The sequence below is a fragment of the Piliocolobus tephrosceles genome, chromosome 21 (genome assembly GCF_002776525.5).
Source record: "Piliocolobus tephrosceles isolate RC106 chromosome 21, ASM277652v3, whole genome shotgun sequence".
Classification (NCBI taxonomy): Eukaryota; Metazoa; Chordata; class Mammalia; order Primates; family Cercopithecidae; genus Piliocolobus; species Piliocolobus tephrosceles.
In genome coordinates, this window is record NC_045454.1 from 20,533,882 (window position 1) to 20,552,143 (window position 18,262).

At 39.8% G+C, this 18,262-nt stretch overlaps 1 protein-coding gene across 2 annotated transcripts in view; it reads right to left on the reverse strand.

Annotated features, from left to right (window-relative positions):
* The window catches only part of LOC111554009 (zinc finger protein 568), a 42,515-nt gene extending 24,259 nt beyond the window's left edge, over positions 1 to 18,256 (reverse strand). For both annotated transcript variants that reach the window (XM_023229233.3, XM_023229232.3), the window contains exons 1-4: positions 17,984 to 18,256; positions 16,932 to 17,001; positions 10,851 to 11,110; positions 9,499 to 9,557 (exon numbers count right to left, since the gene is read on the reverse strand). In XM_023229233.3, coding sequence (XP_023085001.1) covers positions 9,499 to 9,557; positions 10,851 to 10,926 — 135 coding nt within the window. In that variant the 5' untranslated portion in view covers positions 10,927 to 11,110; positions 16,932 to 17,001; positions 17,984 to 18,256. The remainder of the gene's footprint in view (positions 1 to 9,498; positions 9,558 to 10,850; positions 11,111 to 16,931; positions 17,002 to 17,983) is intronic.
* Positions 18,257 to 18,262: the final 6 nt, after the last annotated feature.

Genomic DNA, 18,262 nt, shown 5'->3' on the forward strand with positions numbered 1-18,262 from the left:
AAAAAAAAAAAAAGAAGACTCAAAATACAAAAATCAGGAATGAAAGTAGAAACATTACTACTAATCTTACAGAAATAAACAGGAATAGAAAGAGATATTATGAATAAATATATGCCAACAAACTAGATGAAATGAGTGAATTTCTAGAAAGACACAAACTGATCAAACTGAAACAAAAAGAAAAGACGAAAAGACTTGTAACAAGAGATTGAATTACTAAAACAAAAACAAAAACAAAAAAAAACTACCCAAAAGAAAAACTCAGGCCCAGATGGCTTCACTGGTGAATTTTACCAAACAACAAAGAAATTAATACTAATTTATTTACAAACTCTTCCAAAACAAAACAAAGAGGATGAATAAAAAGGAGGGTACACATCTTTTATCAGGCAAGTATTACTCTAATACTAAAACCTGACAAAGATAACATACACACACACACATGCACTGCCCCCCAAAAAAACACAACATCCCACTCTGTCTTATTAATAGAGAGGTAAAAATCCTCAATGCTAACAAACCTAATCCAACAACATATAAAAAGTATTATGGACCATAACCAAGTAGGATTTATCCCAGGAGAATGCAGTATTAATTTAACATCTGATAATCAATTAACATAACATGTCATACCAATATAATAAAGGACAAAAACCATAAGATCATCTCAGTAAATGCAGAAAAAGTAGTTAACAAAATCCAACACCCTTTTATTATTGAAAACAAACAAACAACAACAACCCAACATCCAACAAACAAGCAAATAAACAAAAGAAGAGAACTTCCTCAACATGATATAGGGCAACTACAAAACCCCCACATCATAATAAATGGTGATAAAAAAAAAAAAACTTCACCGGCAAAGAGAATAGTCTTCTCAACAAATGATGCCGGGACAACTGGACTATCTGCATGCAAGCCAATGAAGTTGGATAATGCTGTATACAAAGGTTAACTCAAAATGGATCAAAGATCTAGCTGTAAGAGCTAAAACAAAAAGAAAAAAAAAGTCTCAGAATACATAATTGTACATCATGACTTTGAATTAGGCAATTGTTTCTTAGATATGACACCAAAAGCATAAGCGACAAAAGAAAATTAAATAAAAATGGACGTCAGAACAACTAAAAATTTTTGTGCTTCTAAGGACATCGTCAAGAAAGTGAAAAGACAACCCAGAGGATAGGATAAAATATTTCCAAACCATTTATCTGATGACACTTGAATATGTACAGACCTCTTAAAAATTCAATAATCAAAAGACAAACTCATTAGAAATAGGCAAAGGCTCTGAATAGACAATTCTTCAAAGAAGATATATTAATAGAAATGGCCAAGAAACATAGGAAATGGTGTTCAACATCACAAGTTATACAGTACAAGTAAATGAAAATCTCATGAGATATTACTTCACACCCACTAGGACAGCTATAACCAAAGGACAGATAAGAACAAGTGCTGATGGAGAAACCAGAATCCTCATACACAGCTGGTGGGAACGTAAACTAGCACAACTGCTATGGAAAACAGTAGGGCAATTCTTTTTTTTTTTTCTGGGGATGGAGTTTCGCTCTTGTTGCCCAGGCTGGAGGGCAATGGTGTGATCTTGGCTCACTGCAACTTCTGCCTACCAGGTTCAAGTGATTCTCCTGCCTCAGCTTCCCAAGTAGCTAGGATTACCAGGCCCGGCTACTTGTGTTTTATTTTTAGTAGAGACAGGGTTTCACCATGTTGGTCAGGCTGGTCTCGAACTCCTGACTTCAGGTGATCTGTCCATCTCAGCCTCCCAAAGTGCTGGGATTACAGGCGTGAGCCACCGTACCTGGCCAACAGTGGGGCAATTCTTTAAAATGTTAAGTATAGAGTTATCATATGATCCCGCAATTTCATTTCTATGTACAAACTTAAGAGAATTGAAAACATATGATCACATAAAAACTTGTACATCAATGTTCTTATCAGCATTATTCATAATAGCCTAAAAGGGGAAATGAGTCAAATTTCCATTTATCAATGAATAAAGACAATGTGGTATATCCCTACAATAGAATATTATTCAGAAATAAAAAGTACTGGTACAAGCTACAAAATGCATGAAACTTGGAAACATAATGCTAAGTGAAAGGTGTCACAAAGGGTAACAGTTTATCATATGACTCAATTTACATTAAATGTCCAGAATAGGCAAATCCATAGAGATAGAAATCATTTATTTTTGCCCACATCAGAGCCTTGAGGGAAAACAGGAAGTGAAAGCTACCAGGTAAAGGGTTTCTTTTCAGGGTGATGAAAATGTTCTAACATTGATTATGGTGATGGCTGCACAACTCTGTGAATACATTAAAAACCACTCAATTGTATACTTTAAATGGGCTAATTTCATAGTATGTGACTTATATGTTAATAAAGTTTTTTTTTTAAGTTGTAAGACTATATTTCAATATGTTTAAAGTTTAAAAAATCTCAGTGAAGCTGGGAATAGCAGCTCACACCTATAATCTAAGAACTTTGGGAGGCTGAGGCAGGAGGATTGCTTGATGCCAGGAGTTTGAGAACAGCCTGGGTAACACAGTGAGACTCCATCTCTGTGAAAACAAACAAACAAAATTAGCCAGGCATGATGGCACATGCCTATCATCTGGCTACTCGGGAGGCTGAGGCGGGAGGATTGCCTGAGCCCAGTTCATGCCACTGTACTCCAGCCTGGGCAACACAGCAAGGTCTGGTCTCATACACAAACTCAACAAAAAATAATTCCATTAGAAAATGTTACTGTGATAAATTGATTATTCAGTGAGTCTTCACTTCCTGCCTGTACTAATGTCCCATCTACTAATGTGGGCCTTGTCTGAGCTCTTTGTCGGGGCAAAAAGAATGCCAGTAAACATGATGTGAGCCAAGGCCTGAAATGTGCTTACACCCTTTACCTTGGCTCATGTGCTCCAGTGAGACAGCAAATGAAGAGCCTGGCCCAGGAAGCTGCACCATTTCAGCTGAAACTCAGATTGAATATATGCAGAGCAGACGCGAGCCCACCCTGGAGCCTAAGCCGAGGCTGATCTGCAGCCCAAAGCAGAGCTGCCCACATAGTTTAACCTGCAGACCCCAAGTGTAAGAATGAATGCCTGTTGTTCCATTCATAAAAGCAGCAGAAAGGCTGAACAGACATGTGACTGACACACTTCCAACTGAAAAAAATGTTAAAGTACGAAACTTTCAAAACGGAGCTGGGTTTAGATATGTTTTCCCAGTTAATAGGCTGCGGTATCCAACGTCATGGGTTCGAATTCTGGTTTCAAAATTTACTAATTGTGTTACCTTGACAAATAGCCAAATTCGAATCTCAGTTTCCTTATCTATAAAGTGGAATTCTCCTTAAAGGGTTGATATGAAGACTAAATAACACAGTAAATGTGAAGTACTCAGAATGGAGCTTGACATAATAATCAATTGATGAATGTTTCAGAAATAGATAATCCCTCTGGAATACACACCACAACAAAGATAGGGGAAAACTACAAAAAGATAAAACATTTTTTAGATTAGTGCTAGCAAATCAGCACAAAAACATTTTCCCACCAACTCTAGTAACTTAGCATAGATTTCATATAAAAAGATTGCACCCCTGACAAAAGCCATAAGTAACAAAATACCAAGAAGTAAAATGTTTTAATTTTTGACTGTATAAAATGATGAGTCAGTCTTTATAACAGGGTCTATTTTCCCAAGATGTTGATTCTCTTCACATACAAACCTTAAGAAATTCAATATTAATAGCAAGAAACATAGGGATTCGAACCTTAAAAAACATAAATTCACAGTTCATGTCATTAAGTTTTATTCCTTCTCCTGTCAAACAGAACCAAAAAAAACATGAACATACTTCTGCCTCTGGCAAGAAGCACTAACATTTCTAAAGTTCTTGCTGGCACCACAGCACCTTCCTCTCCTTCACTTTATTTTTTCTTTGAAACTGAGTCTCACTCTGTCACCTCAGCTGGAGCAGTGCCACAATCATAGCTCACTGAAGCCTCACTGATGAGCTCAAGCAATCCTCCTGCCTCAGCCTCCTGAGTAGCTGGGGCTACACATGTGAGCCACCAAACCCAGCTATTTTTTTTTTTTTTTTTTTTGAGATGGAGTCTCACTCTGTTGCCCAGGCTGGAGTGCAGTAGTGCGATACCGGCTCACTGCAACCTCTGCCTCCTGAGTTCAAGCGATTCTGCTGCCTCAGCGTCCCAAGTAGCTGGGACTACAGGCATGTACCACTACACCCGGCTAATTTTTTGTATTTTTAGTAGAAACAGGGTTTCACTGTGTCAGCCAGGACGGTCTCGATCTTCTGACCTCATGATCCACCTGCCTCGGCCTCCCAAAGTGCTGGGATTACAGGTGTGAGCCACTGTGCCTGGCCACACCCAGCTAATTTAAAAAATTTTTTTTGTAAAGACTGGGTCTCACTGTGTTGATCCAGCTGGTCTCAAACTCCTAGCCTCAAGTGATCCTCCTGCTTTGGCCTCCTAAAGTGCTGGGATTACAGGTGTGAGCCACCATGCCTCACTTTCTTCAAGACACATAATGGAACAAACATATTCTTTAAAATAACAAAGTTTACAGCAAGGGAATAAAGATAACTACAAATCAGTTCTGAGTGTATGTGCTGACTGGCAACTTTTTATAAATTTTTTTTTTCCCTGAAGTTATATAACCATTAAACGAATATTCTTCTTTTAAAAACTTGAGATGGTACATGACATTCTTTTATACTTTTCCTGGCCATTCTGCATGTTTTTATTTTTCAAACATATTCTAGACTCAGCTTGATTAAACTTGTCTAATTCTAAGAAAAATAATTTAGAATTGTTATTGAGATTCAGATAAATCTATGTAGGTTAAAGACAATTTACATTAATTTAATAATGATGGATCTTATCCAGAAAAGGGTATTTAAAAAATTTGTTCAAATCCTCTTTTATATCTCAGTAATAATTTGAAGGTTTCATTCTCCCATATACATCACATACATTTCTTTCTTTATTTTTTTCTTTAGGGTTTTTCTCTAGTCTGAGCATCATTCTTCCATTTCATTTTTGATGGTGTGGTTTATAGAGAAAAATTGCATTGATTTTTGTATATTAATGTTGTGTCCATATTTCAATCATCTCATGTTTCTCTTCTGTTGCCTAAAAACATAATCGTATCATTTAGATATCATAATTTTGACTGTTCTATCCCACTTTTTACTTCATTTCCCTCCCCTTACTTATGTCTAGGCTACAAAATTATATAGATAAATGTGGTAGCACCGGCAAGCTGGTTGGGTTCCTGACTAGTGGGAAAGTGGCTCATTTTTACAAGTAAACATGGTACTAGCTTTTAGCTTATTATCTGCATGTATATGTGTTGTATGCATGTGAATAATTTCTTAAAGTATCATGGCAAGAAAGTGTTCTTTTATTTTTACTTTATAAATAGGTCCTTTTGAAATCACAGGTTCTGAATTTAAAAATTTTCAGCTCTATACATCTGATTGTTTTTCTCTTGAATATAATAGTTTATATTAATAGATTCCCTTAAATGGAAACATCTTTAATTGTGACAGAAAATATATTTCGGTACAGGTGCAATGGCTCATGCCTGTAATCCTAGTACTTTGGGAGGCTGAGGCAGGTGGATCACTTGAGGTCAGAATCACTTGTGGTCAGCCTGGCCAACACCGTGAAACCCTATCTCTACTAAAAATGCAAAAACTTAGCCAGGCATGGTGGTGTAATCCCAGCTGCTTGGGAGGCTGAGGCATGAGAACCGCTTAAACCCGGGAGGTGGAGGTTCCAGTGAGCCAAGATCACGTCACTGCTCTCCAGCCTGGGAAACAAAGTAAGACTCCATCACCAAAAATAACTAACTAAATAACTAACTAAATAAATATCTTTTTATATATATCTTTATATATATACATATATATATATGTATTTTTACTCAATTCTTCTCCAATTAGTCTGTGCAATTCAATGAAAATCCCCAACATGATTTCTTCCTAGAACTAGATAAACTAATTCTAAAATTCAAATGGAAGCCCAGAGGTCCCAAAGTAGCTCAAAAATTTTTGAAAAACTAAGAATAATGTGTGTGCATAAAGAAGTGGTAAAATCATTGCCCATATAAAGTAATAGTAATTAAACCAATGTAAAACACACACATACAAAGTATGGTACCGATATAAATGTAGACAAATAGATTAGAGAAAAAGTAAAAGCCTAGAAACAATCATGTATGTATACAGTAAAGGTGGCATCACAAAGGAAATATTTACTTAATAAACGGTGTTGGAATAACCGGTCTTCTACATGCAAAGATAATTCTACTAATAGAATTATCAGTAAATTCCTATCTCAAACCAATTACAATATTATAATCCAGTTGGATTAAAGACTAAATATGGAAAACAAAGCTTTGAACAGAGATTATCTCAATGATCTAATATTAATTAGGAAAGATATCTTAGAAAAGATCAACATTGGCAACTCATGAAAAAAGACTAAATATTAATTGTTGCATATTTTGACTGAATTCTATTATGTGTACATATTTATCATACATTAAACATAACTAACTTCAGTGTCTATACAACAAAAAATAAATGATAACATAAAAGTGACAGATTGGGAGAAGGTAGCTGCATAAATCCCAAGTCCTAATACTGAAACAGGCATTCTTAAAATATTCTAATTTCAAATAGAGAAAAAACTATTATTACAAAATAGACAAACAATATGAACGGGTAATTGGCTTTTGTATTTCTTCACTCATAATGAGCCTCCATCTGTACGGTAATGTAGAGTGTGGGCCCTAGAGTCAGACTGTATGGATTTGAATCCTGGGTTTATGACACACTGATGCACAATGTTATGTAAGCTTCTTTTGTTTTGTTTTGGTTATTTTTTGAGATGGAGTCTCGCTCTGTGGCCCAGGCTGGAGTGCAGTGACTGGATCTCAGCTCACTGCAAGCTCCGCCCCCCGGGTTTATGCCATTCTCCTGCCTCAGCCTCCCGAGTAGCTGGGACTACAGGCGCCCGCCACCTTGCCCGTCTAGTTTTTTGTATTTTTTAGTAGAGATGGGGTTTCACCATGTTAGCCAGGATGGTCTCTATCTCCTGACCTCGTGATCCGCCCATCTCGGCCTCCCAAAGTGCTGGGATTACAGGCTTGAGCCACTGCGCCCGGCTATGTAAGCTTCTTAACCTCTGTGCTTCATTTCCTTTATCTTAAAAATATTAAATAATATATACTTTATAGACTTCTTTTTTTTTTTTTTTTTGAGACTGAGTCTCGCTCTGTCGCCCAGGCTGGAGTGCAGTGGCTGGATCTCAGCTCACTGCAAGCTCCGCCTCCCGGGTTTAGGCCATTCTCCTGCCTCAGCCTCCCAAGCAGCTGGGACTACAGGCGCCCGCCACCTCACCCGGCTAGTTTTTTTTTTTTTTGTATTTTTTAGTAGAGATGGGGTTTCACCGTGTTAGCCAGGATGGTCTCGATCTCCTGACCTCGTGATCTGCCCGTCTCAGCCTCCCAAAGTGCTGGGATTACAGGCTTGAGCCACTGCGCCCGGCCACTTTATAGACTTCCGATAATAATTACACGAAATAAGCTATGTAAAGCACAATATACCTGGCACATAGTAAGAACTCAATAAAGCTATAACAGTTGGTCCTCCATATCTGTGGGTTCAATATCCATGGATTCAACCAATGGCAGACCAAAAATATTTGAGAAAAAAATAACAATACCTATCATTTATGTGGTACTTGTTAGATGTATTTAATCCTCCCAACATTCCTATGGGATAAATACCATTATTATCCCCATTTACAGACTTACAGATGCAACTGAGTCACGAAAAGATTAAGAAACTTGTCCACAGTCATGCACTTCATAAGTCACTGAGGCGAGATTTAAACTCAAGCCTGTCTAGGGCCACAGAGGTTTGTCTAGGGCCACCGCACCAACAGAAGTAATTGGATGAGCCATATGATCATATGGTCAAAAGAAGTATGTGTGTATGTTTCATGATGGGCAAGACATATATAAGCTGAGGAAAAAGAGGCAGTTAAGCAGAAAACATTCAAAATACAGGTGTTGAGTGACGTCAGAGATGGAAACAAAAAGAATCAAGAGCAGAGAATATGTAATTTTGTAAGATGAGGATGAAGACTGTATCTTCTGAGACCATAAAAAAGATGTGAAAAGCTATGGATATCAGAACTATAAGACTTTGCCATACAATATTAGTATAATTTAGCTCAACTTGGATTAAAAATTCAATTGAAGAAAATATATACATACGATCATTTGAAAGGTATGTGTTCCACTTCCTCTTCCAGATAATTTAAACTTTTGAACTTTGGCCAAGACTGACTTTTAAAAGCTGAGCTAAAAATTGTAAGAATTAAGGAATTACAAGTGTCCCTAGGAAGCCATGGAGAATTGGTTCCAGGATCCCCCACGGATACCAAAATCCACAGATGCTCAAGTCCCTTATATAAAATGGTGTAGTATTTGTACATAACCAATGTACATCCTCCCGTATACTTTAAATCATCCCTAGATTACTTATAAAACCTAATATGTGATTTCTATGTAAATAGTTGTTACACTATATTGTTTAGAAAATGACAAGAAAAAAGTCTGTACATGTTCAGTACAGATGCAACCACCCATTTTTTTTTTCAAGTATTTTTGATTTGCAGTTGGTTGAATCTATGGATGCAGAATCTACAGACACAGAAGTCCAACTATATTTTAGAGTTTCTTTTTGACCAAGGTGCCAATGAAAAGTCTTTTCTTTACTTAAATAATTGTAAGTTTTTCCTCATAAATGGTGCAACTTATGGAATAAACTTAAGTGTCCCAGTTTGCTTTGACTCTCCAGATCATATTTAAATTTGAACTCAACTTTAATAATTCTGTATGTAAAAAAAAAAAAAAAAAAAAAAAAAATTCTGCATGTACCTGCTTCTGCACAGCCATATCTCAAATTTCCCTGGGTTCTGATTTTCTTTTCTTTTTTTTTTTTTTTTTGAGGCAGAGTCTCGCTCTTTTGCCTGGGCTGGAGTGCAGTGGCCGGATCTCAGCTCACTGCAAGCTCTGCCTTCCGGGTTTACGCCATTCTCCTGCCTCAGCCTCCCGAGTAGCTGGGACTACAGGCGCCCGCCAACTCACCCGGCTAGTTTTTTGTATTTTTAGTAGAGACGGGGTTTCACCGTGTTAGCCAGGATGATCTCGATCTCCTGACCTCGTGATCCACCCGTCTCGGCCTCCCAAAGTGCTGGGATTACAGGCTTGAGCCACCGCGCCCGGCCCTGGGTTCTGATTTTCTATCTGTATTTTTTCTCACTTTGATTTTCATCAATTTATTTTTTCCAACATATTGGTAGGTTACAATAACCCACCGTAACTGCACTGCAAAATAACTCAGGAAACAAATAAATGTTTAAGACGTACAAGAGGCCTGGTTGTATCCTCTTCTTCCTCGGAAAGGGCAGGCTCCTGAGAATACCAAGCTGAAGGAAGAGAAACAAAACAGATTTGCTTCAAAGTTTCAGACAAAGGAATACAGAAATCTGCAGTACCAGGTGGCTAGAAGACCCTCTACAGATGAATGATCCTTGAAGCAATGAGAAATGTTAACCACCATCTAGCTACAGAGACACTGAAATGGACATGGATAGCTAATTTAATCATATGGGGTCTGATGGGGATTTCTGGAAGGCTAAGTATATAGTGCCCAGTGAATCTATTGGCAATATTTTATCTCCCTAGAATCTTGCTGTTTGATTTCTAACAGGAAGTTTATCTTAAGTACATAATAATAGATACCCAGGGGGCCGGGCGCGGTGGCTCAAGCCTGTAATCCCAGCACTTTGGGAGGCCGAGACGGGCGGATCACGAGGTCAGGAGATCGAGACCATCCTGGCTAACACGGTGAAACCCCGTCTCTACTAAAAAATACGAAAAAACTAGCTGGGCGAGGTGACGGGCGCCTGTAGTCCCAAGCTACTCGGGAGGCTGAGGCAGGAGAATGGCGTGAACTCGGGAGGCGGAGCTTGCAGTGAGCTGAGATCCGGCCACTGCACTCCAGCCTGGGCGACAAAGCAAGACTCCGTCTCAAAAAAAAAAAAAAAAAAAAATAGATACCCCAAAAATTTAAAGATTGGGATGACCTTAAAAATGTTTTTTTTTTTTCTTTTTTTTTTGAGATGGAGTCTCACTCTGTTGTCCAGGCTGGAGTGAGTGCAGTGGCCTATGTCCGCGTATCGCAACCTCTGCCTCCTGGGTTCAAGCAATTCTCCTGCCTCAGCCTCCCGACTAGCTGGGATTATAGGCCACCGAGTAGCTGGGATTATCTACCACCATGCCTGGCTAACTTTTTTGTATTTTTAGTAGAGATAGAGTTTCACCACGTTGGCCAGGTTGGTTTCAAACTCCTGACCTCAAGTGATCCATTTGCCTCGGCCTCCCAAAGTGCTAGGCTTACGGGCATGAGCCACCACGTCTGGCCTAAAATGTTTTTAACCATAAAGAATTTAGGACCAGGCACAGTGGCTCACGCCTGTAATCCCAGCACTTTGGGAGGCCAAGGCGGGCGTATCACGAGGTCAGGAGTTTGAGACCAGCTTGGCCAATATGGCGAAACCCTGTCTCCACTAAAAATACAAAAATTAGCTGGGCTTGATGGTGCATGCCTATAGTCCCAGCTACTTGGGAGGCTGAGGCAGGAGAATCGCTTGAACCCAGGAAGCGGAGGTTGCAGTGCCTTTCTCTCCTAAGCTCTGTCCACCTATGAGCCACCTCACCTTTCCTTTCCATCATGTGGCTCAAATGCTCCATTGTTACACAGCTATTGCTGATCACTGAAGGTTGAGATGTCATTCAGACTTTGCCTGCTCTGGGCAGAAGGGTCAAGACAGGCTCCAGCAACTCCAGGGTCCACTCTCTTTCAGGACTCTCCAGCCTCTAAGGCAGGTCTCAGGTCAGGTCTCCTTCCATGATAGACACCTGTTCCTCAGACTTCTATTTGCACTGCAGATGTGTTTTATCCTTGTGGGGCCAGGACCTGTGGATTAGGATATAAATCTAATTTACCTGGTGCCTTCTCACTGGCTCCCTGTGATAACCAGCTTCCAAGATGGCCGCCAGTGATCACTGTCTTCTGGTATTCATGCCTTTGTAGATCCCTCCCACCCTGAGTATCTTTGACCTGCATAACCAACAGGATATTGCAGAAATGACTGTGTGTGACTTCTAAGGTTAGGTTATAAAAGACATCAGGGCTTCTATCTTGGATGTTTGGATCATGTACGTTGAGGGAAGCCAGCTGCCATACCATGACAACACTCAACAAGCCCTGTGGAGAGGCCTCCTGTTGACAGCTAACACTAACTTGGAAGCCAGCTATCTTGGAAGTCAATTCTCCAGCCCCAGTTCAGCCTTCTGATGACTGCAGCCCAGCTGACATCTTGACTGCAACTTCATGAGATACCCAAGCCAAAATACCCAGTGAAGACACTTCCCACAGAAACTGTGAGATAATGTTTATTGCTGTTTAAGCCACTAGTTTTTGAGGTAATTTGTTACACACTAATAGATAATTAATATAGCTTCAAACACTAATCTTCCTTATTTGTAATCATACGCTCTGGACACACTGACCAGAGGTGTAAACAAAGTGATGTTTACCTATCTCTTCTTCAGATATCTTCTATGTGTCTAAAAGTGTATGCTCGATGAAGTGACAGATATAAACCTGAGTCAAAAAACACCCAGATTTGCAGCAACCCCAAATTTGGCATGAAAGAGAGTTTCATTCAAAGACCAGCTATTCCATTCCACTTCTGCATTATCTTGGCAATTGAGTTAAGAGAGAACTGCAATTTAGAATTCCAAGTCTCTTCATCTGAAATGACAATTATACTCATGTCACAATAATATTGGATGAATATATGAAATGACTATTAAGATATATGAATTTAGGCCGGGCACGGTGGCTCACACCTGTAATCCTAGCACTTTGGGAGGCCGAGGTGGGAGGATCATGAGGTCAGGAGATCGAGACCATCCTGGTTAACATGGTGAAACCCCGTCTCTACTAAAAATATAAAAAATTAGCCAGGTGTGATGGCGGGCACCTGCAGTCCTAGTTACTTGGGAGGCTGAGGCAGGAGAATGGCGTGAACCCAGGAGGCAGAGCTTGCAGTGAGCTGAGATCGTGCCACTGCACTCCAGCCTGGGAGACAGAGCAAGACTCTGTCTCAAAAAAAAAAAAAAAAAAGATATATGAATTTAGCAGCTGCTATGAGTCTTTATTAGGTAAAAGGTAAAAAAAAAAAAGTAACAAAATAGACTAATTTCTGCCCTGTATGATAAAACAAATAAAACAGAAAACATTCAATTATAATAAGTTTTGAGAAGTGCTATGCTTGAAATGTCCTCCTAATACCCCTGACACACTCACTTTTTATTCATGACGTATCACTTTCTTTCTTTTTTTTTTTAGATGGAGTTTCCCTCTTGTTGTCCAGGCTGGAGCGCAATGGCACGATCTCAGCTCACTCCTGATCTCAGGTGATCCGCCGGTCTCGGCCTCTCAAAATGCTGCAATTATAGGCATGAGCCACCACACTCAGTCGACAGTGATCACTTTCTAACAAACTATTAATATATATAGTCATGCATCACTTTTCAACAGAGATATGCTCTGAGAAATGTGTCATTAGGCAATTTCATCATTGTGTGAATATAAGAGTGTACTTACACAAATGTGGATGGCATAGCCTACTGCCCACCTGTGCTATATGGTACAACCTATTGCTCCTAGGCTACAAACCTGTATGGCATGTTACTGTACTGAATACTGTAGACAACTGCAATACAAAGGTAAGTGTTTGTATATCTAAACATACCTAAACGCAGGAGAGAAATGGTAAAAATATAGTATAAAAGATAAAAAATGGTACACTGGTAAAGGGCACTTACCATGAAGGAAACTTGCAGAACTGGAAGTTGCTCTGAGTGAGTGAGTGGTGAGTGAATGCAAAGGCCTAGGACACTACTACACTACTGTAGACTTTATAAACACTGTACACTTAGGCTACACTAAATTTATAAAATTATTTTTATTTTTTCAAATTGTTGAATTAGCCTTGGCTTACTATAACTTGGTTACTTTATAAGCTTTTCAATTTTTCTTTTTTGAGACAGAGTGTCACTCCATCACCCAGGCTGGAGTAATGGCACGATCTTGGCTCACTGCGACCTCTGCCTCCTGAGTTCAAGTGATTCTCCTGCCTCAGCCTCCCAAGTAGCTGGGATTACAGCTCTGCCACCATGCCTGGCTAATTTTTGTATTTTTAGTAGAGACGGGGTTTCACCACGTTGGTCAGCCTGGTCTCTTAACTTTTGACCTCAGGTGATCCACCTGCCTTGGCCTTCCAAAGTGCTGGGATTACAGGGGTGAGCCACCATGTCCAGCCAGCTTTTCAATTTTTAAAAACTTTTTGACTCTCAGCACATAGCTTAAAACGCATTGTACAGCTGTACAGAAATATTTTCTTTCTTTATATCCTTATTCTATAAGCTATGTTCTTAAAAATTTTTTTTTAACTTTTTAAATTTTCTTGTTAAAAATTAAGATACAAACACCCATTAGCCTAGGCCTACACAGTGTCCAGGATCATTGGTATTGTTGTTCACCTCCACACCTGGCCCCACTGGAAGATCTTCAGGGACAATAACACACACAGAGCTATCACATCCTATGACAACAATGCCTTCTTCTGGAATACCTCCTGAAGGACCTGAGGCTGTTTTACAGGTAACTTTTTTTAAATAAATAGGCATATGCTCCAAACTAATGATAAAAAGTATAGTATAGTAGGCACATGAATCAGTAACATATTTATTATCATTACCAAATATTAGGTACTGCACATAATTTTATGTTACACTTTTATCTGACTGGCAGCAGAGTAGGTTTGTTTACGCCAGCATCACTGCAAACACATGAGTGATGGTATTGTGCTACAGTGTTATATTGGCTAGAAAGTCACTAGGTGACAGGAATTTTTCAGCTCCATTATAATCTTACAGCAGGGGTCCTCAACCCCTGGGCCACGTACCAGTACCGGTACCGTACTGGTTCCTGGTTAGGAACCAGGCCACACAGCAGGAAGTGAGCAGCAGATGTGTGAGCATTACCGCCTGAGCTCCATCTTCTGTCAGATCAGTGGTGGCATTACAACCTTACAGGAGTGTGAACCCTCTTTTGAACTGTGCATGCGAGGGATAAAGGTTGCTCGCTCCTTATAAGAATCTAATGCCTGATGATTTGAGGTAAAACAGTTTCATCCTGAAACCATAACCCTCCCGTCCCCCGGTCCACGGAAAAATTGTCTTCCACAAAACCACTCCCTAGCGCTAAAAAGGCTGGGGACCACTGTCTTACAGGACAACTGTCATATATGTATATAGTCCATACATATACGGCACATGACTATAATTTAGTTATATTTACTGTCCACCCACCCCCCCACAACATAAACTCCATGAAAACAAGGATTTATTTTTGTTTTTGATATTGATTGTAGGTGCTCAAAAATATGCTGATAAAAAGGTTCAGTCATTATCAAAAACACTATGACAATCAAAGATTAAAAACAGACATTACCACATGTATATATAAAAAATTGAAAGCAGGGACTCAGTTGTATACCCATGTTTGTAGCAGTGTCACTTGCAATTGCCAAAAGGTAGAAGCAGCCCAAGTATCCAATGATGAATAAACTGATAAACAAAATGTTTATCCATATATGACATACTTATTATTCGGCCTTAAAAAGGGAGGAAATTCTAATACATGCTAACATGGATGAATCTTGAGGACATTACGCTAAGTTAAATCAGGGTCACAAAAGGACAAACAACATATGATTCTGCTTATATGAAGTACCTAGAATAGTCAAATTCAGAGACAGAAAGTAGAATGGTAGATGCCATAAGCTGGGGTAAAGTAGGGGATAGAGAGTTATTGTTTGATAGGTACTGGGTTTCTGTTTTGCAAGAAGAAGAGTTCTGTGGATGGATGGTGGTGATGGTACCATAACAATGTGAATGTACTTCATGTCACTGAACTGTACACTTAAATGTGGGGAAAAGAAAGAGAGATCAGCCTGTTACTGTATCTATATGGAAGGAAGTAGACATAAGAGACTCCATTTAGTTCTGTATTTGAGATGCTGTTAATCTGTGACCCTACCCCCAACTTTGTCCTTGCAAGAGACATGTGGTGTGGTGACCCAAAGTTTAATGGATATTGGGCTGTGCAGGATGTGTCTTTGTTAAACAAGTACCTGAAGGCAGCTTGCTGATTAAAAATCCTGCCCCTCCCTGGGCAATGGTACATCTCCGGGTAAAACCCATTGTGTGCTTTGTTTACTGAGTAAGGAGAAAACCACCTTTAGGAATAAGGTGGGGCTTGCTGGAGCAATATTGCTAAAAGGTTTATGGAGATGTTCGCATATGCATCTCAAGGCACAGCATTTTCCCTTAAACTTATTCATGTTACAGGGATTTTTGTTCATATGTCTTACTGCTGATTTCCTGCCTACAATGATCCTATTTTCTAGCCACTCCCTTATCTTTTAGATGGTAAAGATAATTATCAATAAATACTAAGGGAACAGAGAGGCCGGTGCCAGTGTGGGTCCTCTGTAAGCACAGCACTGGTCCCCTGGGTCCCGCTTTTCTTTCTCTATACTTTGTCTCTGTGTCTTTATTTCTTTTCTCAAGTCTCTCGTTCCACCTAACGAGAAGCACCCACAGGTGTGGAGGGGCAGGCCACCCCTTCACTTAAATATGGTTTAGATGGTAAATTCTACGTTGTGTATTTTACCACAATTAAATATATATATATATGTATACAGTTGGTCCTCCTTATCCACGGGTTCTGCATCCTCAAGATTCAATCAGCCTCAGATAAAAAATATAGTTAGGCCTACGATAGTTGTGTCTGTACTGAACATGTACAGTACAGATTTTTTTCTTATTATTCCCTAAACAATAAAGTGTAACAATGATTTACATAGCATTTACATTGTATTAGGTATTACAAATAATCTAGAGATGATTTAATGTATACAGAAGGATGTAGGGACTTGAGCATCTGTGCATTCTGGTATCCATGGGGGGGGGTCCTGAAACCAACCCCTCCTGGATACGAACCATATATAGAATAAATGAGCTACTACTACTAACTTGGGGATTTAAAACTAGAAGAGAATAGGCCAGGCACGGTGGCTCACGCCTATAATCCCAGCACTTTAGGATGCTGACGTGGGCAAATCACGATGTCAGGAGATCTAACACAGTGGCTAATACAGTGAAACCCCGCCTCTACTAAAAATACAAAAAATCAGCTGGGTGTGGTGGCGCGTCTGTAGTCCCAGCTACTCCGGAGGCTGAGGCAGGAGAATCGCTTGAACTCAGGAGGCAGAGGCTGCAGTGAGCCGAGACCATGCCACTGCACTCAAGCCTGGGTGACAGGGCAAGACTCTGTCTCAAAAAACAAAACAAAACAAAAACAACAAAAACTACAAAAAAATAATATACCAGACAAGAATAACACAGAAATTGGCGGATATTTTGGAGTTCAAGTATTTTAAAGTCTTAAGGTTGAGTTTTGTTAAGTATGCATATTAAAAATAGAAGAATAATAGCAGAAACCAAAGTAGAGGAGAAAAAGGGATAAGGTGAATTTGCCCAATAAAAAAAGATATATGTGCAACTATTATATGTCAATCAAAAATGTTTAAGGCATAATAAATAGAAAATAAAATGTTTTTTATGAGCAATCATGATAAATGCCACTGAATTATACTCACCTATTAAAATAACAGTCAAATGGGATAAACGGATGTAAACTCAGCAATATGCTCCTTACAAGACACAGATCTGAAACATAAAGACACAAAGGGGTTAGAAAATGAAACTTTTAAGAAATACAATAAAACTTGAAAAGCAGTATTATCAGACAAAAGCGAACCCGGACTAAAAGGCACTCACCAGGATAAAGAGCTATGTTTCTTAAGGTGGTAGATTGGAATTTTAGTCCAATTCCTCCCTCCCTCTAAAAGATTATATATTCATACTCCTTGGAAGGTAACTTTGCCCTCCAATTGTGGGCATAATTGATTTTAGGCTTAGCCATGTGACTTGTTCTGGTTAAGACAATCTCTCTTGTGCTCTGGTGATCCATCATGAGCAGACCATGCCCTGGCAATAAATGTGCTTTTGGCCTGAGACCCAGAAAGAACAGATGCGGAGCAGATCTTAACTATCCACTCAGCCAAGCCCCACCTAGATCAGCTGAACACGGTCAACGCGCCAGCCTGTGAACAGAGGAATAAGGACTTGCTGTTGTATGGCATTGAGTTCAGGGGTGGTTTTTAGACATCATTATTATCACGGCAATAGCTAACTAATATACATAAAAGCAGCAAGTCATAAGATAATAATGAACCCGAAAAGTTCACCAAGGAATACTGGAAAACTACAAATTGTAGGGTCAAGGACTACTAGCGTAAAAAAGGCAGCAAAGGAGACTACAGAGGAGTGGCCAACAGGGAAAGAGGACCAGTAAAAAACAAGTTAAGTATTTTTCAAATCCTTATCAACTATGCCAAATGCTACAGAGAAGCCAGCTCAAGACAAGAACTACTAGACATATTACAATCACGCACACTTCGCCACGCTCACACTCACTACAGCCTTAATCACAATCACCCACATATCACACATTTCATCATAATCACACACAACCAAACATCACAATCATCCCATCACAATTATTCGTGCCGTCACACTCACACACACAACCACACACCCACACTAACTCCCTTAACAGTTTTCTGTCCCATCAACTGCAACCACTCACCAGTAGCGCACCCTGAGCACTCCCCACTTGCCGCTACTCGGGACACTCTGGGCCTAATTGGCTCCGTGTCCCGTCAGCCGCGAGTCCCTTGCTCGCCCCCTGCTGCGGGGACTCGGCAGCATCACCTGCCGGAAACACCAGAATGTTCATCCCGCGTGCAGTTTCTGAGATTCTGGGTGAAGGGGACCCACATATAGCCGTGGAACAGTCGCCTAAAGCCCCGAACCATCCCTCCGCGTCCGCGACGTTTCCGAGGACAACACCTCCCAGCAGGCCCCG